Below are 25,721 nucleotides of genomic sequence, written 5' to 3'. Positions count from 1 at the left end.
TTGTAAATGGGGAAGGTCTGTCAGCAACCTGCAGGTTGTTGTGTGTTTCCCCTGGGCTCTGCTCGGATTCCTCCCATTCTAATGCTGCCCACCATCATATGACTGAAATATTCTTGAATCTGGCATAAAAACACCAATCAAATAAGTTTGGCACTTCAAGCACTGAGCAAAAAATTTTACAACTCTCAGCCAATTTTTTGTATTATATGGTAAAACAGGCTTACCTGCCCTTAGGTCATGTTCCATTAACTGTGTCAGGCCGTCATAGACGAGTTGCATTGTGGGAACTCCTACATCCATTTTGGCAGCTAAGGGCTCGATGCCTGTTACAAGAATTACCACATAGGATTACAACAACAGACTCGAAGGTAACAATATATTTCTTTGACTGATGGATTGGGGATTAAAATTACTTTCAACAATATTTCTGTCATAAAGCAGTACCGGTAACACCATCTTTTGGGGAAAGAAAGAAATGTTCTCAGACTATGTTCATTTATGATGTCTACCATAGTTCATGAAGATACTGAACCTGTTCTCAAGAAATCTTGGTAACGGATGAAAGAAGAGAATTGACGATTGACTTACACGCCCTACATACATGTAAGAATTCGTTGAGAAGTTTGATTAACTTTTATCCAAAAACTTAAGAGTTGGAATCGAAAGTATGACTTTACGGTCTGTGCTTCTGATAGTGCGTTGGCACATACCAAAACTTTAGGTGAAATACAGTACTATGTACAGAGTTGTTATACAAAATACTGACGTGAGAAAATTTGACATAACTGAAGTGAGAGATCTGATATCACTGATGTGAGAAAAATTCTCTATTACCAGCAGAGGTCATCCACTTCTTTATTTGTTTAACAAACTTCTCTTCACCGATTGCTTCCCCTGATAAGCCAGCTTCATGTAAAACCCTGAAACAATGACAAGAAGACAATGGAGTAAGGATAATGGTACCTGTCAATCACAGCACACCACTGGAACTCCAACGCTCCACAAAAAGAAAATTGCCCCTAGCAAAACTGAGCTCCCATTACACCCCTTCTCTCTTCAAGATCCCCTCGCTGTTTGGAATCTGTCTGAAGGATTCCCTCTTTGGGATGGGATTTTAACTCTGATCTCATCAGTCGAAATCCATTATTGTGCTGACGAAGCTAGCCGCTTTAAGGAAAAGCACTGGAAAGCTGATCCAATTACACAATAAGGAAAAACGGGTCAGAAGACGGGATCATGTGACCACACTTTCGTGTCTAAACAATATGACTGCCCAATGTTGAATCATTGAGGAAAAGGTAACTTGTTGCCACTTTAATAGCCACCAGTAAGGCCTAGTTGTACAAAATAGCATCACAAAAGCTGTGCCGAAATACTCAGTTTTTCTGGAAAGCTGGAAATTATACAAATCCAACGGATACAAGATCGCTGACAGCTATTCAAAAATAGGCATTCTCCTGTGCAACAACGTTGGGGTGACTGCTTTCTTCACCATTTTCTTTCTTTGTTACTAAGGAAATCACGTGGTCTCTAGCTTCCGATCCGTCTTATAAAATGGAAAAGGTCAGGGCCCAAAGTTTCAAAAAGAAGTGAAATACAGGTTAGATCTGTTCTGTCACTTCAGCTGTCATATCAGCAGGCAGTTTTTTCCTGATTTTCTCCACTCATGGAGAAACTGACGGTGATTAAAGGTGAAAGATTAATACGTGGGTATGGCATTTGAAGGATATGAAGAGAAGTATGCCCAAAAATGGAGAAAAAATTGTCACTTTTGAAGAATATTTGTTATTTTACATTTGTTAGTAACCCCTCTATTTTTGGCAAAATATTCGGAAATGACATACACAGAAAACGTGTCACCAGCTTAGTGTCCCCCAAATTGGGATCTCCCTCCCCTGCCCATCAAATTTGTTTTGAAAGCTTTCATCGGTGACATCACCACAGCAAGCTACCTGTGCTTAATTTCTGGACTAAATGCTGGGGCCTTACAGAAACTGTAGTTTAAAAGCCACTTTTACTCCACAAGACAAGAGGTGATAAACTTTTTTGTAGATTTATATGTATCCCTTATTAAAACTCTATCAAATACAGGTAGACAGCTAAAACTATGTCATGTGACTCACTTTTCAGCAATGGAGTAGGACTCTGGATGTATACAAGTTCTGTCCAATGGATTCTCACTGTAATCAAGATCAACTTTTGCCTTTTTGGAACGTCCTTTCCGCTCCACTACGGCCTTTCTTTTCCCCAATTTAGACGCTTTGCTTCCATTCTCACCCACATCCTCTTCTGTCTTCATCTTCTCTGTTTTGATGTTGTTGCTGGAAGACAAAGAGACTGATTAGCGTAATAATGGATGACCGGGGAGGCAGTTTGAGGTAGTCCTCATGTGAAGCAGGACCCCCCCACCCCACCACACCACCCCCACCCCACCACACCACCCCACCCCCACCACACCCACCCCACCACACCACCCCCATTACCCAAGCCATGGTTACAGGAAGACATGATTACAGCGCAAAATCTACAATGTTGCACTGTATTGGTTCCTACTGTAAGTTCACTTTGTCTTTAACAATATGATGTCATTATCTATTTATTTATTTATTTATTTTATTGGTGTTTCACGCTGTACTCAAGAATATTTCACTTATATGACGGCGACCAGCATTATGGTGGGAGGAAACCGTCGGAAACTCACGACCAACCTTAGGTTGCTGGCAAACCTTCCACGTACAGCCACATGACGTCAGTGTGTTGAGCTGTGAAATGAAAGTGTTGACGTCAACAAAATGGAGGCGTGTTTCCAGATGTTTGGCAGTTCCCACTGGAACAGTATTTTACTCCGCACTCAAGAATATTACAGCTGCTATGTTAATATCATTACCTCAACAAAGCGACTTCTGTTTGTGATCAAACAACACGACAAGCTGGCCAGATCAGTCTCACAGTGTAGAGAAAAAATACCCTAATTCTTCAACCTTTTCAACCACCTCTGTGACCAACATTTTAAAGCATTCTGTGAGAGCTATGGGGTGTAGAAAAATAATGTGTACAGTTTTATGAAGCCTGCATCTTTAGTGACAAGTACAGTTCATGTTGGAGTCATTTTCACAGTGATTGTACTCAAAATTCCTCTCGAGATCGAAAAGGTTGAAGACTTACAGTACATTTGCATGTAGACTGGTGCAAGTGTACCACAATCAAGCCCTTAATATTTGATATACAGGTACCACACCTTTTGAAGTTGTCAATATAAAATAGTTGTTACCCCCCATTCACTAGGTTTGTTTCTCTGTACATCTGTGTAGGGTGTTCCAGCCACCAGAGAGGGGCGGGAAGGGGTTGGCAATGGGCCATCTCCCACTACCTTACTTCTCCTGCTGGTTGGGACAGTTGCAGGGACAGCATTATTGGTCATGCTGTTCTTTGTGTGTATGTATGAATGTATACAGGTTTTCTTTTCAAACTACATGGTAGTTTAACTTGTTTTATATACATTGATGTATTTTGTGATTGGACTCTGAAGTACATGTGTCCTATATATTTGTTTTCTCTGTGAAGGCCTCAGGGAAGAACAGTTTCATTACAAACTGACCAAGCTACCTTTGATAAATGAAGATATTATTATTATTATTATTATATATATGAAAGACTAGGCCAAATGTTCTCAGTGGTGAGCCACTAGCTGGTAATTAGCACACCTCTAGCGGTTTTCTGTAAATCTGTAGTGTATGTCTATGTAGAATGCATGCTTGGGTTTTAACATTGTACTTAACAAGTTTTCAGTCACATGACAACGACAAGTCATTAGCTGCATGTACATATACTGAGTCTTCTTTTGGCAGGGGAGTTCATCACACCAAAGAGTTGCCATCACTGAAGTAAGACCCAGTCACATTGTACTGACACCCAGCAAACCAGTCCTGTTTCCATGCTCTAACTTCGTAGTGGTGAGCGCAAAACAATGCAGCAAAAAGTACCCTTTTTGATGTCTTTGGTAGGACCAGACCTAGGTTTGAGCCTTGGTTTGACGACTTTGAGGCGGACGCTCTAAGCATTAGGACACCAAAGTGGTGAGATTCGTATGGCATAACCCATATACCACAGATACACTACATGTCCAGTACCAAAGCGACCAGATATGTTACACGCTAGGCAGACCACTATTTACTTCAGCAAATTCCCATGTGTGTAGGGGACTTGCTAGGAAATATTGGTACGAACATTGTCAAATTTAAAGTTGTGAGTGTGACAGGACCAAGAATTGAACCCTGGTCTTCCATACATGATATGGAGGCACTTATTTGATTGGATCGATGTAGTAGCAACCTGGCCACTCACCTGTCTCCAGTGACCTCGTTAGCTGGCAGAACTCGTACAAAACCTGCACACTGTACAAAACTCTTCTCTCCGATCCCTTTGACCAGTTTAATCTGCATCCGATTAACGAAAGGCCCATTTGTCTGTCGCCAAGCAACAATGTTCTTGGCTCTTGTCTCTGTTAATCCTGCAACACGTCTGCAGACGAAAACACAAAAATGTCAAGAGGATTGTTTGTTTACATACCGGTACTGTAATTCATCAACCTTTTCTCATTCTTGCAAGGTGTTAAATACAGCGTATTCTGCAGGCATTATTTAATTATTATTATACTTTTTGTGAAGCCCTGAAACTGGCCAACCCAACCAAAATAAACTTAAAAATGTGCATAATTTTATTTCATTGGTCTATTACGCCATACTCAAGAATATTTCCCTTATGCGACACCCGCCAACATAATGGTGGGAGGACACCTCGCAAACCGTCCCACACAACCTGAGAGAAAACAGGCATAAAATGGACTTGAAGTCACAGCAACAGCATTAGTGAGAGGCTCCTGGGTCATTGGGCCATGCTGGCACACTAACCACCTTGGACACAGAGGCCCAGTAATACATTTTTTCTGCTAGGGCCAACAAAGGAATAAGACAGCAAGGGCACTTTTTTCATGTTTTTCCAATGTATTTATTCAGCCTAATGTGTGAATTTTAAGATACCGAATTCATGAAGACAGCAATAAAAGGAGGGGAAAAAAAGCTATTACCTCAGTAGACATTCACTGCCACTGTTGACATCGACACCCACAAAACTGACACATTCCTCCACCACAGAGTCCAGACTTTTATGCAGGAGGCTGTCAGACACATCGTGCTACACGTGAAGAAATGTGAACAAAGGTCAGGTGAGTCAAGAAAGGTAAGGTGAGTCAAGAAAGGTAAGGTGAATCAAGAAAGGTCAATCCAGTCAAGAACGTTAAGGTGAGTCAAGAAAGGTAAGGTGAGTCAAGAAAGGTCAGGTGAGTCAAGAAACAGGTCAGGTGAGTCAAGAAACAGGTCAGGTGAGTCAAGAAAGTTCAATCCGGTCAAGAAAGGTCAATCCAGTCAAGAAAGGTCAATCCAATCAAGAAAGGTCAGGTGAGTCAAGAAAGGTCAATCCAGTCAGGGATTGTCAATTCAGTCAAGAAAGGTCAGTTCAGTTAAAAAAGGTCAGAAGGGTCAGGAAAGATCAGGTTGCTCAAGAAAGGTCAGTTCAGTTAAGAAAGGTAAAGAAAAGAAGTTATATAAACATAGGAAATGAGGATAACTTTGTAACTTTGTCAAAAAATGTACAGATATGACCATCTTTTCCACAAAGGGCAAAGATTTCATTGTTATTTAAGGGACATGACAATTAATTACTTGTTAATCTTTCAAACTTCATCACTGTATGCGTGATTGCAACCCCACTAGTAAAAGATATACCGATGGTGTAAAAGTGTAGCATACAGAAATTATGGCATACATCATGTACACGATGGCTTTCTAACAGTGCGGCATGCAGAAAATATGTTTTTTTAAATGTCACATACAGCAACATGGTCTTGCAAGAGTGTGGCAACAGTAAGTGTGTGTCTTCCATAGCAAGCATGGTCTTGTAAGAGTGTGACAACGGTGAGTGTGCACCGTGTATGGCAAGCACGGTCTTGTATGAGTGTGGCAATGGTGAGTGTGGCTGTGTATGGCAAGCATGGTCTTGTAAGAGTGTGGCAACAATAAGTGTGGATTTCACACAGTATGGCATACAGAAAGTATGGCTTTCTAAAAGTTTTAATGTGATTGTATGTTAAATATGATGACAACAAAGCATTTTGAGTAATTCTAGACCAGTGACGTTTAATACATTGCAATTAACATCACTGCATTTTTATTTTTACCTAATTCTGCTTAAGCCATGGTGTTAGGGATATGTGGATTGCTACCACTGAAGCCTTTACATGAAAAGTTAGAATGAAACCTTGACTGATACTGCATTTCACGGATACGTGTGATCATTTGCCAGTTATCACTCTCACGTTGCTGCTCTGTTTTTACTCTCTATGCTGTACGTCTTTAATTATACAGTAAATATGGCATTTTAAATGAGAAGCATGCAGTACAGTGCGGCTTTCTAAAATTGTGTTGCACAGATGGTGTGGTATACAGAAGCTTTCTAAAAGGGTGACATTGGTAAATGTGGCTTTTTAAAAGTTTGATGTAGTACAGCGTGGCTTTATAAAAGTGTGGCATACAATAAGTAACACTACTCACCTGACACATTCCCAAGCCTTTGTCACCACTCACCTGATACATTCACACACCTGTGTCACCACTTACCTGGTACATTCACACACCTGTGTCACCACTCACCTGATACATTCTCACGCCTGTGTCACCACTTACCTGGTACATTCAAACATCTGTGTCACCACTCACCTGATACATTCACACACCTGTGTCACCACTCACCTGATACATTCACACACCTGTGTCACCACTTACCTGGTACAATCTCACACCTGTGTCGCCACTCACCTGATACATTCACACACCTGTGTCACCACTCACCTGATACATTCTCACACCTGTGTCGCCACTTACCTGGTACATTCAAACACCTGTGTCACCACTCACATGGTACATTCACACACCTGTGTCACCACTCACCTGATACATTCACACACCTGTGTCACCACTTACCCGGTACATTAAAACATCTGTGTCACCACTCACCTGATACATTCTCACACCTGTGTCGCCACTTACCTGGTACATTCAAACATCTGTGTCACCACTTACCTGGTACATTCACACACCTGTCACCACTCACCTGTGTCACCACTCACCCGATACATTCACACACCTGTGTCACCACTCACCTGGTACAGTCTCACACCTGTGTCACCACTTACCTGGTACATTCACACATCTGTGTCACCACTCACCCGATACATTCTCACACCTGTGCCACCACTCACCTGATACATTCTCACACCTGTGTCATCACTCACCTTGTACATTTTCACACCTGTGCCACCGCTCACCTGACACATTCTCACACCTGTGTCACCACTCACCTGACACATTCAGACACCTGTGTCACCACTTATCTCATACATTCCCACACCTGTGTCACCACTTACCTCATACATTCCCACACCTGTACAACTGCTCACCTGATACATTCTCACAACTGTGCCACCCCTCACCTGATACATTCCCACACCTGTGCCACCACTCACCTGATACATTCCCACACCAATGTGCTTAGGGTCAATCTTCACAAGCTCTGCCAGGGGATCCTGTAGCCTGCGAGCTATTGACACTGTCAGACAAAAAAATATTACCTTACTTGGATGTGTACAATAGAATGAGTTAAAAAATTGAAGATGAGCAACCAACTGAAATTAAAAAAAACATTAAACATCTAGATGGGTGGAACTCCCCTGAATTGCAACATCTTCCCTGATATTTATATATTCCATTATCTAATTCATATAATACACATACATTTTAACCTGATTGGTGTTTAACTCTCAGGAACCTATGCAGTACTCCTGTACAACATCAGTCAGGATTATGGGTGCCTGGAATAAACCACCGACCATTGGCAGGTGCCTGACAAACCTCCTGATTCCACAGCTGGATTCACTCATAGATCATTGGTCAAGGGAATGGAAATCGCAGTGTCAGCGCTCTAGCCATCCGGTTCACCAAGGCCCTCTATCTGACACACCGTAAATCCTCGACAAATTTGTATGCAATTTGAAAAAATAATTTGTACCATTTTGAAGACTATACTGTAATGTTCAGGTAAGGACACAAATTAACTTCACCGTGTGTGGGATGGAATTTGCCACGGATTTAGCTGGAACACTTTACTTCACCTAAAGTTCAGCTTTTCTCCAATGACACATGTTGCTGGATTCTAACTGATTCTTCCACCATAAAGGGCAACTTCAGAGTTTTGGGGAAAGTTTGCTCAATGGCTTACCGGAAATGTTAGTGTTTATAGGTTTGTTGTCCTTGACAATGGCTGGATGGCCAAGGTCTATGGGCATTTTATTTAGTTATTTGATTGATGTTTCACACCACACTCAAGCATTATAGTGGAACCTTACCAGGCAGAGCCCGGGGGAAAACCCACGATCATCCACAAGTTGTTGGACCTTCCCAACTATATGTATGACCAGAGAGGATTTATTTGATTGGTTTTTTTTATGCCATACTCAAGAATATTTCTTGAATGCGAAGGCAGATGGCATTATGGTGGAAGGAAACCGAGCAGAGCAAAGGAGAAATCCATGACCAACTGCACACTGCTGCAAGACCTTCCCACGTGCAACCGGAGAGGAGGCCAGAGAGGAAGCAAGGTATACTGGGAACTGTTTGGTACAGGATGGAATAGTTGATATCAATTTCTGCTGTCACTTACCAGCACTTCTGAGATTCACATCTAGGGACGGCATTTCTTTTTTGGCTTGGTCGGACACGCTGTATATTGATGCCCCACTCTCATTGACAATACTGCAACAACAACATTGAGTTGTACAAAATTATGCAATCACTGATTATTCTTGATCCTGTCATAAACCATGGATTAGCCCCACATTTTGTTTATCCACATTATCATAACTAGTCTGGTTCCCTCACGTATTCCGCGTAGCTTGAATGTAACGTCAGGTACATTACAAAGCTATCTTCCCTACGATTGGTCACTTATAAACATGTTCGCAGCTGGTGGAAGCCTATCAACGAAGTATGGTGTATGATAGGAGTTTTTGGGATGCGTGAATGCTAGAATTTGATGTGACAATGTACAACACCACTGTGGCATCACAAAGATACATAAATAAAGCGTCGCAAATAGCACAGTGACTGTAACACATCAGAAACAATGACCCAAGGTTAGTGATGACTTCACCGCACCAGGCACAAAGCTTTTAGCGCCATCTGATGTCAGTGGCAGTGAACCAGTCAATATCGTAATGTGATCCAGAACCAGACAATTATGCCATATACATGTAGCAAGGTGATTTTTGTGTGTTGACCACAAGTGGTTGCTGGTATACTACATGCTTGTATACTAGTCACATGGTCTTTCCAGTCTTTTATTTCATTCTGGCCCTTTGGTTTATTCCATTCTGGCCCTTTGGCTTATTCCATTCTGGCCCTTTGGCTTATTCCATTCTGGCCATTTGGCTTATTCCATTCTGGCCATTTGGTGGCTCTTTAGTTTATTCTATTCCGGCTCTTTGGTTTATTCCATTCCTGCTCTTTGGTTTATTCCATTCTGGCCCTTTGGTGGCTATTTAGTTTATTCCATTCTGGATCTTTGGTGGCCATTTGGTTTATTCCATTCTGGCCCTTTGGTTTATTCCATTCTGGCCCTTTGACTTATTCCATTCTGGCCATTTGGTGGCTTTTTAGTTCATTCTATTCCGGCTCTTTGGTTTATTCCATTCCTGCTCTTTGGTTTATTCCATTCTGGCCCTTTGGTTTATTCCATTCTGGGCCTTTGGTGGCCATTTGGTTTATTCCATTCTGGCCCTTTGGTGGCCATTTGGTTTATTCCATTCTGGACCTTTAGTTTATTCCATTCTGGCCCTTTGGTTTATTCCATTTCAGCCCTTTGGTGTATTCCATTCCTGCTCTTTGGTTTATTTCATTTTGGCCCTTTAGTTTATTCCATTCCTGCTCTTTGGTTAATTCCATTCTGGCCCTTTGGTTTATTCCATTCCAGCTCTTTGTTTTATTCCATTCTGGCCCTTGGGTTTATTCCATTCCTGTTCTTTAGTTTATTCCATGTTGGCCCTTTGGTTTATTCCATTCCTGCTCTTTGGTTTATTCCATTCTGACCCTTTGGTTTATTCCATTCTGGCCATTTGGTTTATTCTATTCCTGCTCTTTAGTTTACTTCATTCTGGCCCTTTGATTTATTCCTAGGTTTTTGACTACCACTGTGTAGGTGTAACATTCCGGAGCATAGTATTAAATAAAATCCTCATCAAATGAACACGAACTGAGAGTCAGATTAAAAAGGGTTTGACTTGCTGAGTAAAGTGCATGATTCCCAGCCGTGAGACACAGAATGTACAAAAGAGGTTCAATCCTGTACCCTTTATTCCTTACGATCGCTTTACAGCAATGTCACCCACCACTAGACAAGCTTGACTTTTGGAGCTTGTGTGATGCTTCAGACTTGTTTAGGTGTCCTCCTGCAGAACTACTTACTCAGCATTCAGAAATACAATTATTCCAGGTGTATTATAGAATCATGTTGTACATACTTCAGATGAAGAAAATACAAGTGTATAAAGCATTACAAGAAACAAAGGTTAAGGCAGAGTTTTCCGTGTTTTATGACATCACTTTCTGTCTCATCACCTTGACCCCAGTGACCTTGGCATTGTTCAAGATTTCTGTACAAAGTTTGCGAATGGTTCAATCCTGGACACTTCTTGTTTTACATATTAAGCCTTGGTGACAATAAGTGATAGACGATGCTCGTAGTGAAATTTCTGCAGACATATGAATTCAGTGAGGTGCACGTGTTTTCCACCATTACGGCATTCAAGTACATATGTCACAAATATTATATTCCACAATATAATATTTATCAACGAGAAAAAATTAAATAATCCACAGCATTTCATCTGTGTTACCTACCAGTATGTTACATTTAGAGGGTGAATCTGATTGATCAAGTCAGCGACGACTCTCTCCGTCTCTCGACAAGCTGTGCCATTGCCTATGGCAATGATGTTACACCTGAAAAAATAAAATTACTGTAAATCTTCAACCTTTTTGCATGTTCACAAGGTGTTTTATACAAACAAGTTCTGAGGCAATTATTCTGTGTAGACTGATAATATTATGCTACTTGTGAAACCCTAAAATTGGCCAATCTGACCAGGAATGTAGTTTTGTCTCCAATATCAACTTAAAAATGTAAGTAAATTGCACTGAAAATTACTCTTTCATGTGCAAAGAGGTTGAGGAATTTGGATAAAAGACAGAGCTGCTTCCCCTGTTCTCATAGTCTAGGTGTCAATAAGCTATCCATGGTCCCCATTTGGACGTTCTCATAGTCTTGGTGTCAATAAGGTATCCATGGTCCCCATGTGGATTTTCTCATAGTCTTGGTGTCAAAAAGCTATCCATGGTCCCCATATGGATGTTCTCATAGTCTTGGTGTCAATATGCTATCCATGGTTCCCATGTGCATGTTCTCATAGTCTTGGTGTCAATAAGCTATCCATGGTCCCCTGTGGATGTTCTCATAGTCTTGGTGTCAATATGCTATCCATTGTCCCCATGTGGATGTTCTCACAGTCTTGGTGTCAATATGCTATCCATGGTCCCATGTGGATGTTCTCATAGTCTTGGTGTCAATATGCTATCCATGGTTCCCATGTGCATGTTATCATAGTCTTGGTGTCAATAAGCTATCCATGGTCCCCTGTGGATGTTCTCATAGTCTTGGTGTCAATATGCTATCCATTGTCCCCATGTGGATGTTCTCACAGTCTTGGTGTCAATATGCTATCCATGGTCCCATGTGGATGTTCTCATAGTTTTGGTGTCAATATGCTATGCATGGTCCCCATGTGGATGTTCTCATAGTCTTGGTGTCAATATGCTATCCACGGTCCTCATGTGGATGTTCTCATAGTCTTGGTGTCAATAAGCTATCCACGGTCCCCATGTGGATGTTCTCATAGTCTTGGTGTCAATACGCTATCCATGGTCCCCCTGTGGATGTTCTCATAGTCTTGGTGTCAATAAGCTATCCACGGTCCCCATGTGGATGTTCTCATAATGCCGGGATTGAACCACTGTGTACTGAGTGGTTCAAACTATTCTTTTATCTGATTCAGCTCCAAATGAGGTTAACCCACACCAAACTAGATCAATCTACTAGATACACATTCTTGTCTAACTTGATTTAAGCTAGATTCTGAAGTTGTCCCTAACCTTTCCAATGTAAAACTGTCTATATCTTAATGCCACTTCAGCAATACTGGGTTCCATACCTAAGCTAGACAATCAACTGCTGACATCATGTTCCAAGGTGTAAATCACTTGTATCATTACGTGAACATTAAAAGCAACACATTTTTCACAATCTAATATTAAAGGTTTACCTGTATTTGATTAAAGCTTGTTTAAACTTGTTGCACTCTCTGTTCAGGTCACCTCTACACCCCACGATGTACAACACATTTGTGTGGAGAATCTCACCTTTACAGAAATCAATAGGACTCAATATTGCTACATGTACATAATAAGTTTTCAGGTAAATTTACTGTAGCTTTTTGAAATGAAAGCACACCTGCACAGTTGGCCACACTATTGCTTCCCAGGGAAAGTATTACCGTCAAAATTGGATACATGTACAAACAAATATGATTACTGATTTACCTGTTCTGTATTTTATGTCACAATAAAAATATTTAATTTTTTTGGCAAAAAACTGTTGCAAACAACTACTGTTACCAAATCATGCACAAAGACAATCCAATTTCAGAGAGATAATCCAATTATGTCATAAATAAGCAAACCAATTACGCCATGAATAACTTCCAGACAGACATACCAATCACAGCAAGGATAACAGCCAGACAGACCAACCAATCACAGCACACAACATCCAGACAGACTATCCTATCACAGCAAGGATAACATTCAGACAATCCAATCACAGCATGGATAACATTCAGACAGACTGTCAAATCACAGCACAGATAACATTCAGACAATCCAATCACAGCAAGAATAAGACCCAGACAAACACAGCACAGATACTATCAAGACAGATAATCCATTCACATTATTCACATCCAATCACAACAGGAATAAAGTTCACACAGGCAAACCATTCACAGCACGAATAACATTCATGCAGACAATCCAATCACAGCACACATACCATCCAGACAAATTATCCAATCCAAGCACAGATAACTTCCAGACAATCCAATCATGGCGAGGAAAACATCCAAACAGACAAACCAAACACAACAAGGATAAAATCCACACAGGCGACCCAATCACAGCACAGATAACATCCAGACAATCCAATCACAGCATGGATAACTCAGTACACATGTTATACAGACAAAAAAAATCATAAGTATAACATCCAAACAGACAAACCGATCACACCAAGGATAACATCCATACAGGCAAGCCAATCACAGCAAGGATAACATCCACACAGACCAATCACAGCATGGATAACACCCATGCAGTTCATCCAATCACACTGCAGATAACATCCAGATGAATGATTAATCACACCTAGGACAACTTCTCCAAAACTAATCTAAAAATTGGAAAGTAATTTATTTTTCTCACCAGTGGCAGATATAATGGCCATTTTGCATCCGTTACGAAAACCAGGATCCAAACCACAGATAGCTTTTCCACGGACAGGAGGCTGAAGTAAGAGCCTTTTCAAATTGGATGTGAATACTTCTACAGATGCCTTCTCTGCATTCTTTGTCAGGTCTGTTCTGAGAGATGAAAAATTCATAAACAAACAAGATATCAGTATTTGTTAACTTGTTTCTTTGCTTGAGATTTATTGCCACTTTGAGCATTATTTTGATCACATCACATTCAGTGTATCCTTGAAGCAGGCCAGACCCAATGCCAATATACTTACAGTGCTGCTTCAGTGAAACACCATGTCAAAGACACCAGACATGACACCTCACCCAGTCACATTATACAGACACCAGACATGACATCCTACCTAGTCACAGTATACAGACAACTGATATGACACCCCACCCAGTCATAGTATACAAACACCCAACAGAGTGTCCCACCCAGTCACAGTACACAGAAAACAGATATGACACCCTACCAAGCCACATCATACAGACACCAGACATGACACCCTACACAGTCATATCACACAGACACCAGACATGGCACCCTACTCAGTCACATTATACACAAACCAGGAATGACACCCTACCAGTCACATCCTACAGACACCAGACATTACACCCCACCTAGTCACAGTATACAAACACCCAACATAGTGTCCCACCCAGTCACAGTACACAGAAAACAGATATGACACCCTACCAAGCCACATCATACAGACACCAGACATGACACCCCACCTAGTCAGAGTATAATGACACCAGACAGGACACCCACTTGGTCACAGCATACAGACACCACATATGACGCCCCATACAGCCACAGTAAAATTACACATGACACCCCTCCCAGTCACAGCAAACTGACATCTGTCCTAACCCCTTTTGCTGAGCACTCTTCTAGGATTGCTAAGACATAGGCATGAAGTTGGAAATGAACGATGAGTCTGCTGGTTATAAGGACAAAGTTCTAGCCTCTCGGTCACTGTACAGAAGCTGTAAAGTGAACTCACATGTCAGCAACACAGTTCTGGCATGGTTTGTGTTCCACAACTACCAAAATGGTTAACCTGTCATAACAGTACTCTCCAAGGTACAAGGTCATCTGGGTTTAAGCCCAACCAAGAAGGTTTAAATGTTATAACAGAAAACACATTTAAGTACAACACACTCAGCTGTGGTCAAATTTTTCAGTCCCTGGGGTTGTTCAGACTTAGCCTCACCAATGGTGACCTATTATCTGTGTTCATCAATAAAACTGTACAATCATCAGAATCATGTTGAACATACTTTAGACAAAGAGAATGTATATGCATGAAGTATTAATAGAAAGGTAAGTTAAGACAGACAATTTGTACTTTCTGAAATCACATCCTGCCTCATGACCCTATCCCGAGTGAACATAATGCTGTTCAAGATTTCTGTACAAAATTTGCTTGTGATGGCAGTGATGTAAAGCAAACGTAGAGCGCGACGCATGTGCTGTGAGGAGTATGCTGTGAAGATCAATTCTGTTGACTCATACCTTGCCCGTCGACACAGGAGAGGATGGATGAGACGAGAAAACGCCTGATCGATACCTTTCCTCACCAGCTGTTGAATCTTGTCACTGCTATGTGGTTTAATCCAGCGTCTTTCGCAGAAACGGCTGTACGTGGCCTTGACCTTCTCAGGAAATGTGACCTTGACACTGATGACCTTCTCTGACTCTGCTCTATTGATGGCCAAAACCTTCATACAATAAAAAGTTGACTGTGTATTAAGTGAATTGTATAAGTGGGCTGTGTAATTGGACTGTCCTTATGCGCAAGGAGAGTGTGCATGTGCGATGGAAATGTGCTTGTGTGGAATGGGAGAGTTTTAGTGTGCAAGGAGAGTGTGCATGTGCGATGGAAATGTGCTTGTGTGGAATGGGAGAGTTTTGGTGTGCCAGGAGAGTGTGCATGTGTGATGGAACTGCACTTGTGTGGAATGGGAGAGTTTTGGTGTACAAGGAGAGTGTGCATGTGTGATGGAACTGTGCTTGTGTGGTAGGAGAGAGTTTTGGTGTGCAAGGAGAGTGTGCATGTGTGATGGAAATGTGCTTGTGTGGAAGGGGAGAGTTTTGGTGTGCCAGCAGAGTGTGCATGTGCGATGGAAATGTGCTTGTGTGGAAGGGAGAGTTTTGGTGTGCCAGCAGAGTGTGCATGTGCGATGGAAATGTGCTTGTGTGGAAGGGGAGAGTTTTAGTGTGCCAGGAGAGTGTGCATGTGCGATGGAAATGTGCTTGTGTGGAGGGGGAGAGTTTTGGTGTGCAAGGAGAGTGTGCATGTGTGATGGAAATGTGCTTGTGTAGAAGGGGAGAGTTTTGGTGTGCAAGGAGAGTGTGCATGTGTGATGGAAATGTGCTTGTGTGGAAGGGGAGAGTTTTGGTGTGCCAGGAGAGTGTGCGTGTGTGATGGAAATGTGCTTGTGTGGAAGGGGAGAGTTTTGGTGTGCCAGCATAGTGTGCGTGTGTGATGGAACTGTGCTTGTGTGGAAGGGGAGAGTTTTGGTGTGCAAGGAGAGTGTTCATGTGCGATGGAAATGTGCTTGTGTGGAAGGGGAGAGTTTTGGTGTGCAAGGAGAGCATGCATGTGTGATGGAATTGTACTTGTGTGGAATGGGAGAGTTTTGGTGTGCATGGAGAGTGTGCATGTGCAATGGAAATGTGCTTGTGTGGAAGGAGAGAGTTTTGGTGTGCAAGGAGAGTGTGCATGTGTGATGGAACTGTACTTGTGTGGAATGGGAGAGTTTTGGTGTGCAAGGAGAGTGTGCATGTGTGATGGAACTGTACTTTTGTGGATGGGGAGAGTTTTGGTGTGCAAGGAGAGTGTGCATGTGCGATGGAACTGTGCTTGTGTGGAAGGGGAGAGTTTTAGTGTGCCAGGAGAGTGTGCATGTGCGATGGAACTGTCCATGTGTGGAAGGGGAGAGTTTTAGTGTACAAGGAGAGTGTGCTATTATGCTAGGCGAGTGTGTAAGAGAAGTGGGCTGGTGTGTAAAAGGAGTATGTTAGTGTGAGAGTTTACTATCATTATTCAATATGACAATTTTAGTGTGCAAGAGGACTGTGTTAGTATGCAAGGGGAGTGCATTAGTATGCAAGACGTGAGTTAGTGTGCAAGGGGTGAGTTAGTGAGCAAGGGGTATGTGTTAGTGTGCAAGGGGAGTGCGTTAGTATGCAAGGGGGTGATTTAGTGTGCAAGGAGGTGAGTTAGTGTGCAAAGGGTAATGTACAAGAGGAGAGTGTTTAATAGTGTGCAAGAAGGGTTGTTAGTGTGTAAGGGAACTGTGTTCGTTTGCAAGCTTTAGTTACGCTAATACATATGTCTGATACAACTACATCTGAGCTAGAATGTTTCATTTGTATTTACCATAGGCCCCTGCATAATCTTCTATACTCATCACGAACTGGTGTGATGGAACCTACACTGTCTGGCGTTACCTTGCGTCTACGGCCACTGAGTGGCAATTAAAAGTTGGAAATACAACACTATACAACTGCCGTGGGAAGTCTGAAAAAAGTATAATGGTTTTCACTGGTTGATCTTATTTTATTCAATGACTGATACAGAACCTCCCCCGGACCACTCCACGTCATCTCACTGATTGGTCAATGATGTTTTCAGACCACTGATAAAAAATACAACCATAATGGTCAAAAAATGTCTACTGACAAACAAAAAAACAAAACCGAACAAAGAGTACTGTCCACTTTACCTGATGAGGCTTTAGGTAATCTATCCTACACCGAAAATTCATATACTGGTCGTATTTGTAACTTTTGTCTGTCTTCTCAGATTTCTCCTCCGTTTTTTTTGCTTTTGGTTACCTGGGCTGTTTCCAACTCTCCATTGTATGAGCTTATCCTGGAAAAAATCAAACACAAACATCTCAAACACGATACAATAACTTATATATGATATTATATAAGTTATATAATAATATTATATTAATATTTCTATGATAGTAAAGCTGTTAGTGAACAGCATTTCCAGGGTCCAAGCTGTTTTCTCCGGTGGCTATGGTCACTTCTTTCTACATGCAGCTGAATATCAAATGGTGCTATGAACATAACATCAGTAGCATTATGTGCAATGGAGATACAAGTTTTCCAATTTTGATCGAATAATTTAAAAAGGTAATAAAGAAGTTACCGATATCACCGCATCATTGGGGTTCGAGCTAATTTCCTAATCTATTTGTGTACCACCAGCAGTCACACTGGAATGTAATACTGGTCAAAATTGCCATTCTTATGTTAGAAAAATTAGATCAGAGAAAATAAACGACATACTGTAATCAGATACTTGTACCTACAGCGTTGGATTGTACTTTTGATCTGCTATACACAGCTAATAACAGAAAGAAGACATTGTTGCAAACAACAATGTGAAGAAAGTGAAAAAAACACAACAAAAAGTGAGAAGTGAGAAAAAAAAACAACAAAAGGGATATACTGGATTTGAACTCGAGATATCCAGGTGTTATGTTCACCAAGTGTAGTTCTGAAAACAAGCATACAAATATTGTGGCTTTGACAGCACAAAAAAAAAAAGACAAACCCAATACACTGTTGCAAGATTGAGTCCATGCCCATGTTAAACTGCAGTCTTTAGACTCATGCAGTCTTCAGACTCGTGCAGTCTTGCACTGAGCTCCAATGTTAAGTAGTTTCAGGCCTATACCCGGGCGCATTTATAGTGGAGTGTTAATCCAGTTAAAGTCACTATGCAAATTCATCAGTTTAAACACGTCACACCATGAAGTCCAAAAACATTTTGCAGTATTATTTCTTTTAGTTCTACTTGAATATTTTACTAACGGATTCGAAAATGCGCACATTCATAACAGAAAACTCTGTAGGTCCTGTATAAATTCTACTGGTAAAAGTAATAGCAAATATAAAAAAAGTCATTAAAGAAAGTGGCTTTGCATGAAGCCCCCATGTTGAGTAGACAGAGCTTTTCGAACAATTTTGTAAAATTTTGTTGCTATTTGCATGAAAACCACACGTAACAGTGAAAATCCAATTGCAGATCTGTGACCCTGACATCAAACTATAACAGATAAAGCATTATTCTGGTTATTTTAAATGTTTATCAAAATTAACCTACTTTCGCATAATTTTCAAATATAAGATTAATTTGCATAAAAATCAAAAATCAAAAACCTACAAATTTTGAAAAATAATCTGCACTATTTTTTATGTCAGTAGATTCATTTGTCAAAAAGGAGTTTCATTTGACAGCATTTTTATTAAAATCAAATATGGCTGCCAAGTCAGTGATAGAATCGGCCCAAAAGTTTGCACAACTTCAACTCATACCCTAAAACATACTGAAGTTTCGTGAAGAACAATGCTCTTACAATAACAACAGGGCTTCAAACTGAAAGGCTTGAACCCATAGATATATGTACCATAAGCAGTTATTCCACTTCCATGAAAATCTCAGAAGAGCCACACTATTTTGATTTATTTATTTGTTTATTTGATTGGTATTTAAGGTTGTACTCAAGACTATTTCACTTATACAACAGCAGCCACCATTATATATGGGAAGAAACTGAACAGAACTCGGGAAACACACGACCATCCTGGCAAACCTTCCCACATATGGCTGGAGATTTTGAGAGGAGGGGTTACCATATGCTCTTTTGACATTATTAGAAAAAGATTTATTCTGCCTGTAAAAACAACAATTTAAATAGGTGAGACCTTATGAATTTGTGCATTACCATGTAAAATCGGAAAGACTACAGGTGATTTATCCTCCGATTCGAGTTAAAAACTGGCGAATATACTTGAGTAAAATCAAGAAACCAAACAAGAGTTAGACGCCTGTCCATAATCTGTCACTCACCCACTCACAAAACCCCAAGGCTCTCTTTGTCATTTCTGCAGAGGCTGAATACTACTTTGTATAGGTCCAGTTTCAAGAATTTTATAAATAAAGCCAATGTATACAAAATTTTAAACTGTCTCTTCAAATATTTAATATCTGACAAAAGAATTCACTCACAAATTTCGCAGAAGGTCCATGACATCTTTGTGTTTGGAGAAAAAATCTGCTATAATATTAATGACTCCAGTTTCGACTTCCTCTTTTGAAGACAAACCTGTTGAACAATACATTGGGACATGTCAGTTTCTTTTATCCTATTTCCTCAATCTTTTCACATGTGAAAGAGCAATTTTAAGTCCAATTTATACACATTTTTAAGTTGACATTGGAGACAAAACTACATTGGTTGGATTAGCTAATTTCAGGGCTTCACAAAAAGTGTAATTTAACCATTCTACACAGAATAATGCCTTCAGAATATGCTTGAATAAACACCTTGCAAACATGTGAAAAAGTTTGAAGAATTACGCAGCCTTGACTAAGATAATGAAGAGGCCATTACACCTAGTATCATTCATTTACTGATTACATGACCTTTGATCTACCACATCCATGAACCTCAAATCCCTAAACCTGGAATTAAAGCCCTTTAAAAATTCCTTTACATATTCTGGGGGTGACACTGTGGAACAGACTCCCTGTACATGTTAAGAAATCAATCACAGAATGTCAATGTTTCCCCTCCCCCCCCACCAAAAAAATAAATAGAAATGTTTATTATGTCAAAATATGTATCTGTTGATGAAGTGTGAAGTTGTCTACGATACACTACATTGTATGTATCTGGTAATTATCTTGTAATCAAATTCATCTGTTTTTTTTACATCTATTTTATATACAAGTAAATAACTTTTTGTGTAAATGTGTGTGTTTGCTTGAGGGACTCGAGGAAGATAGGTTTTGTAGCTAATTGATTTCCCTCAGATCAACTGTTATTATATTATTATTGTCAATAATAATCTTGTCCGGGTTTTGTTGAAACCTTTAATGTGTGAAGTTGTCTATGGCTTAACGCCACGTCGGCTATACTCAATATACTCAAGGATTTTTCCCAAAGACAATGACAGTCAGGTTTATAGATCTAGGACAGACCAGTGCCAGGGATAAAACCATCATCTTTTGGCAAGTCACTGTCAAACTTTCCACACTCCTAATTTTTAACAAAACTGATTTTAATTTCTGTTTTAGTTTTCATACAAAGCAAAAATGTCCTAAATGTCAAAAGGATTTTTGTAAAAACATATCCACAAAAATTTTTCTCTCTTAAAATTCATTTTACCATTCATGGTATTGAATGCGTGTGATAGATATAGATCAAAATGACCACGACTGAGACAGAACAGTTCCGGTTAACTACAACCTTGACAAAGATAATGAATTTGACACGACTCAAAAAGACCATTACCCAAAGTTTTATTTAATGCCATAGATTTATTTAATGCCAATTTTGTAATGATGAAGACGTCAAGGCATCACCATGGAAACATTAAAGGTTTCAACAAAACCCTGACAAGAGGATCGAAAGCTTGTGAAACCTTTGACATGTATGTTGTATTGTCAAGATATCGTCATTAATATCACTGAATCAATATGTACATATACAAGTATGAGCCTAAAGCCGTATGGAAGAATGTTGTCCTTAAACGAAGGTGGTCAGTTGGATGGATGGAGAAAACTGCAGTTCCCAGGCAAGTTACTGGTAGTCTTTTCTACAGGTGATGCACAGATATCCATACCATACCAGTGGAAGAAGTCTTCAACTAACGTTCGACTGTGTATTTTTACAATCATTGTCCAATGCTTACTGTCACCAAGACTACAGTGAACTATGATAGTGACGGAACTACCTGTCCAAGGCTGGGATTGAACCCACGTCTTGTTTGTTGTAATGACTAAAAGGTAAGCACCATAACCAAGGCCACAGCATAAACTCTACATGTGTGTACACAATCTTCATATTGGTTTTTTCTTTGTCTTCTTATATAACAGAACTGTCAAAAGAATTCTTCTAAAAATAAGAATCAAAAATCATTATGAAATTATTTCCCTTTGATGGTACTAAATACATGATAATGATTCAGAATAAAAGAGCAAACAAGGAAAATAAAGGGCTCTCCGTTCCACTCTTTGGACATTTTGTACAAAAAAAATTGGGAATTTTCAGAATAAGTTGTAGGACAATTCAGAAAAATTAGATAAAAACATTGATATATATTTTGTTTACACATGGCACAGCTTGAACTCACTAACCTTTCTTCCCTTGTTTGATCCAGGAACTGAAATTGACCCGATTAGGGTCATTAAGCACACTCAGGGCCAATGGCTCAAGTCCAAGTTCCTTGGCTCTTGCAGCCAGTGTTCCTTTGCTTCCCTCTTTATATGGTGCATACTGAAATGGAAACACCAGATGTTCACCAGATGTTCACCAGATGTTCACCAAATGGCATAGGTACTTACTAATCACAAGATTTTACTTAGGTGGGGCAAGAAAATTTTAGAATCGTAGGTATGACCCTGGCACTCTACCAGTCAAAACATTTCAAATAAATACAGGTGTGTCTTGATATAATCTTAATTGGTCTAAAAACTAATTAATTAATTGATTGGTTTTTATGCCTGTTCCCAATATTGGTCTAATAGATGACGGTTTTCTGTGCTCTCAAGGTTTTTAAAAGAGAGAACAACACGAGACAAAATGAATACATGTATGTGCATTGATAAAATATCCCACAGGAAGCTTAAAAAGCGTAACTTTTTATTTATGTGATGTTCCACACTGGAGATATCGAAGATCAAAGTAATTAAAATTGTACACACTGAGAAAATCAAAAGCACATTCATCTTATCTGCTTTAACCAATCAGGCGTAAGTTATTTCTACAACCAGAAGATGCGCAAGTTTCTGCTTACCTAACATGAACTACTTTCTACCTTTCAACCATAACCCTTGGCTGGCCTTTCAGGAATTCCTCATTAAAACTTGATTTATGGAGTTGACAAGCACGGCAGAAAAAGATGATTATGGCCATTCAAAGTGGTTTTCTTCCTAAATTACTTATCTTATTTGTTATCTGACCTCCCTTTTATACAAATGTTACATGCTAACTCACCAGATGTTCAATCTCTGGCAGACTCTGAGATGATGCCAACAGCGTCTTCAGCTCCTCGGACAGCTTTCCTGCTTTTTCTATCGACTGAGCAACAGATTTTATCTTTGTTCGAACAGACCTAAACAGAGAAAAAATCTTACTTTTTATTTATTTATCTGATTGGAGTTTTATGTCGTACCCAAGAATATTTCGCTTATACGACAGCAGCCAGCATTACAACCATCCATAGGTTTCTTGGTTTTAGAAGAAGCCTAAGTCGTGAGGACAAGTCCAGCTCATGTACATAGGAAGGTCTGTCAGCAACCTGCGCATGTTCATGGGTTTCATCCCAGCTCTGCCTGGTTTCCTCCCACCATAATGCTGGCTGCCGTTGTATAAGTGAAATATTCTTGAGTACAGCGTAAAACACCAATCAAATAAATAAATAAATAAATAAATAAATAAATACATAAATAAATAAATAAATAAATAAAAGCAACCCTTGTAATCTGATATACCTACTATTACAAACTCAGTACAACTTAATGAAGACCTGCAAGTATCAAAAGGTCAATTTTAAACAGAGTATTAAAATATGATGCTAATGTAATATAGGCAGAAGAAAAATACATGCTCCAAAATAGACATTTACAAGGACAGGAACCCAGCAATCTACAATCTGAAAAAATGGGAAATTCCCACTAAGCTACATGAATGTACTGCCAGTACAAGAACTGGGCATACTATGCGTCCCCGGCTTTACTTAGAAAGACACGACCTCAGGCTGTACCCTGCAGTATTTGTACAGTATCGTGTGGTGAAAGTTTTGTTCAGTAAATCACATTATGCTTACCTTAATTCTTCCAGGAGATTGTGAACCTCTCTCAGCTTGTCAACATCCATCATACCAGTCTGTTCTCGTCTGTAGCGTGCGATAAACGGAATCAAAACTGCATGGTACAGTACAGTACCTACCTTTCTGTTAGATACCCTGCAGTATTTGTACAGTATCGTGTGGTGAAAGTTTTGTTCAGTAAATCACATTATGCTTACCTTAATTCTTCCAGGAGATTGTGAACCTCTCTCAGCTTGTCAACATCCATCATACCAGTCTGTTCTCGTCTGTAGCGTGCGATAAACGGAATCGTATTCTCCTTCTCCAGCAAGTCAATCACATTCATAGACACCCGGTGGTCTATGTTCATCCTCTCTGCGACCACCTCGGCGATATCCCAACTAGGGGAGGGAACTTCCGTCATGTCGACTTGCAAAAAAATCTGCAAATAATTGAAATTTAACACTTTTTATTGACATCAAATAATGCTTGGCAAATTTCCTTTGTGAGCAAACATATGAAATATGATTTTTTGATAATGCTTAAGATACTAGTCATTCAATGAGCCGCTTTCACCATTAAATGAGCCCCTTGCACATGTAAAATATGGTCGTTCCTTGCTTTAATGCCACTTAGAACTGTCTCAAGGCAAGTGTGCAGTAATATACAGACCTGATATTTCATCTCCATCTCAGAATGAGTGAACCCAAAGACTTGGCATAAGACTGATAGAGATAATGGTAACACTGATTTAAAAGAATGCAAAGAGAAAACAGAACAATATCAAAGAGAAAGAAATGCCATGAAGTGTGGTGTGGTTGTTTTCTCCAGGTGACAGAAAAGGAAAAACAAAATAAAACTAAAATAAATCAAAACAGTCACTAAAATATAGTTTTAATTTCACTCTTTTTTTATTTTCTCCCAAGTTTAATTCAGCAAGCTAAATGGTCTCTTTCCTTACATAACATTTACCTTGTTGGCTGACTGTCTACCAACCGAATGAATGTCCGGAATATAACATATGGAGGTAGTACGTTGTTGTTATTTATTTGATTGGCGTTTTATGCCGTACTCAGGAATATTTCACTTATACGACAGCGGCCAGCATTATGGTGGGAGGAAACCAGGCTGAGCTAGGGGGAAACACATGACCATGTGCAGGTTGCTGGCAGACCTTCCTACGTACAGTCGGAGAAGAAGCCAGCATCAGCTGGACTTGAACTCACTGCGACCGCATTGGTGAGAGGCTCCTGGGTCATTATGCTGTGCTAGTGCGTTAACCAACTGAGCCACGGAGGCCCCTAAGTTAGTCTAAGTTAATCTGCTGACACTATACTTGCCCTGCATACATGTATATGTTCTTGTGCTCAATGGACTGCCACTGCTACATTCATCTTTAACCACTTCTGAATTGCAGATTACCCTTTGCTATGTGTCATTAACTTATTTTCTACAGCAGTACATCTATCTTTTGCTTTATCTCATTAGCATATCCTGCAAGCTGTTTTTTTTTTTCCTCATTACAATGAAAGATGTTATTTTAACAACCCCGCTCAATCCTGAATTCCTCAATCCAACCCTGTTGAGCCTTCTTTTGTTTGTTTTAGTAACCGAGCTATACTTGCTACTTGCGTGACTTAATGTGTATCCCAAAGATGATAAACAAAGTTTTGGTGAAATATTGAAACGTCAAACATGCTCTGAGTTTTTTTTCTGAGTGCCTATGCTTTTGCACTATGATGACTGCAAGTAGATAAAGGTAAGATTAGGTTACAAAATGTCTGACCACTTTGTTGGCTTTTCTGTTTTTACCACTACATCTAAGCAGTCACATTTCTCCGACTGCTATCCACTGTAAACACGTAACCAATGTTGTTCAGTGACGTATAACTAAGTGACATGTATCCTATTATGAAGACCATAGGTGGTCCAGTTTTCGCTACAGCACATTTCTCTTCAAGTTATTATGTACCAAAAATATTTGAACAACACTCTTCTCTCTTTGCAAAACACAACACCAAACGTGAGTCAGAAGATAACCACCCACCCTTGTCTCAGAGAGGGAAAGCTGAATTTACTTCTAGCCTTAAAACTTTGCTTTAATATTTCACTGCCTCTGTCACAGTTGTACATAAA

The 25,721-nt window shown here is 40.0% G+C and overlaps 1 protein-coding gene across 1 annotated transcript in view; it reads right to left on the bottom strand.

Moving 5' to 3' along the window:
• Nucleotides 1-25,721, bottom strand: part of LOC135463461 (S1 RNA-binding domain-containing protein 1-like) — a 28,831-nt gene extending 3,110 nt beyond the window's left edge. Inside the window, exons 1-19 of the mRNA XM_064740720.1 lie at nt 25,633-25,721; nt 23,808-24,027; nt 23,604-23,775; nt 22,772-22,889; nt 21,913-22,051; nt 19,780-19,876; nt 19,404-19,444; nt 17,477-17,577; nt 15,261-15,466; nt 13,698-13,855; nt 12,485-12,581; nt 11,007-11,108; nt 8,773-8,864; nt 7,580-7,662; nt 5,087-5,193; nt 4,345-4,521; nt 2,124-2,321; nt 835-920; nt 225-323 (exon numbers count right to left, since the gene is read on the bottom strand). Of these exons, the coding sequence (XP_064596790.1) occupies nt 225-323; nt 835-920; nt 2,124-2,321; nt 4,345-4,521; nt 5,087-5,193; nt 7,580-7,662; nt 8,773-8,864; nt 11,007-11,108; nt 12,485-12,581; nt 13,698-13,855; nt 15,261-15,466; nt 17,477-17,577; nt 19,404-19,444; nt 19,780-19,876; nt 21,913-22,051; nt 22,772-22,889; nt 23,604-23,775; nt 23,808-24,009 (2,275 nt within the window). The 5' untranslated portion in view covers nt 24,010-24,027; nt 25,633-25,721. The remainder of the gene's footprint in view (nt 1-224; nt 324-834; nt 921-2,123; nt 2,322-4,344; nt 4,522-5,086; nt 5,194-7,579; nt 7,663-8,772; nt 8,865-11,006; nt 11,109-12,484; nt 12,582-13,697; nt 13,856-15,260; nt 15,467-17,476; nt 17,578-19,403; nt 19,445-19,779; nt 19,877-21,912; nt 22,052-22,771; nt 22,890-23,603; nt 23,776-23,807; nt 24,028-25,632) is intronic.

The sequence above is a fragment of the Liolophura sinensis genome, chromosome 3 (assembly GCF_032854445.1).
Source record: "Liolophura sinensis isolate JHLJ2023 chromosome 3, CUHK_Ljap_v2, whole genome shotgun sequence".
Classification (NCBI taxonomy): Eukaryota; Metazoa; Mollusca; class Polyplacophora; order Chitonida; family Chitonidae; genus Liolophura; species Liolophura sinensis.
Note: the sequence above shows the minus strand (reverse complement) of the source record. Positions and strands in the feature narration are given on the sequence as shown.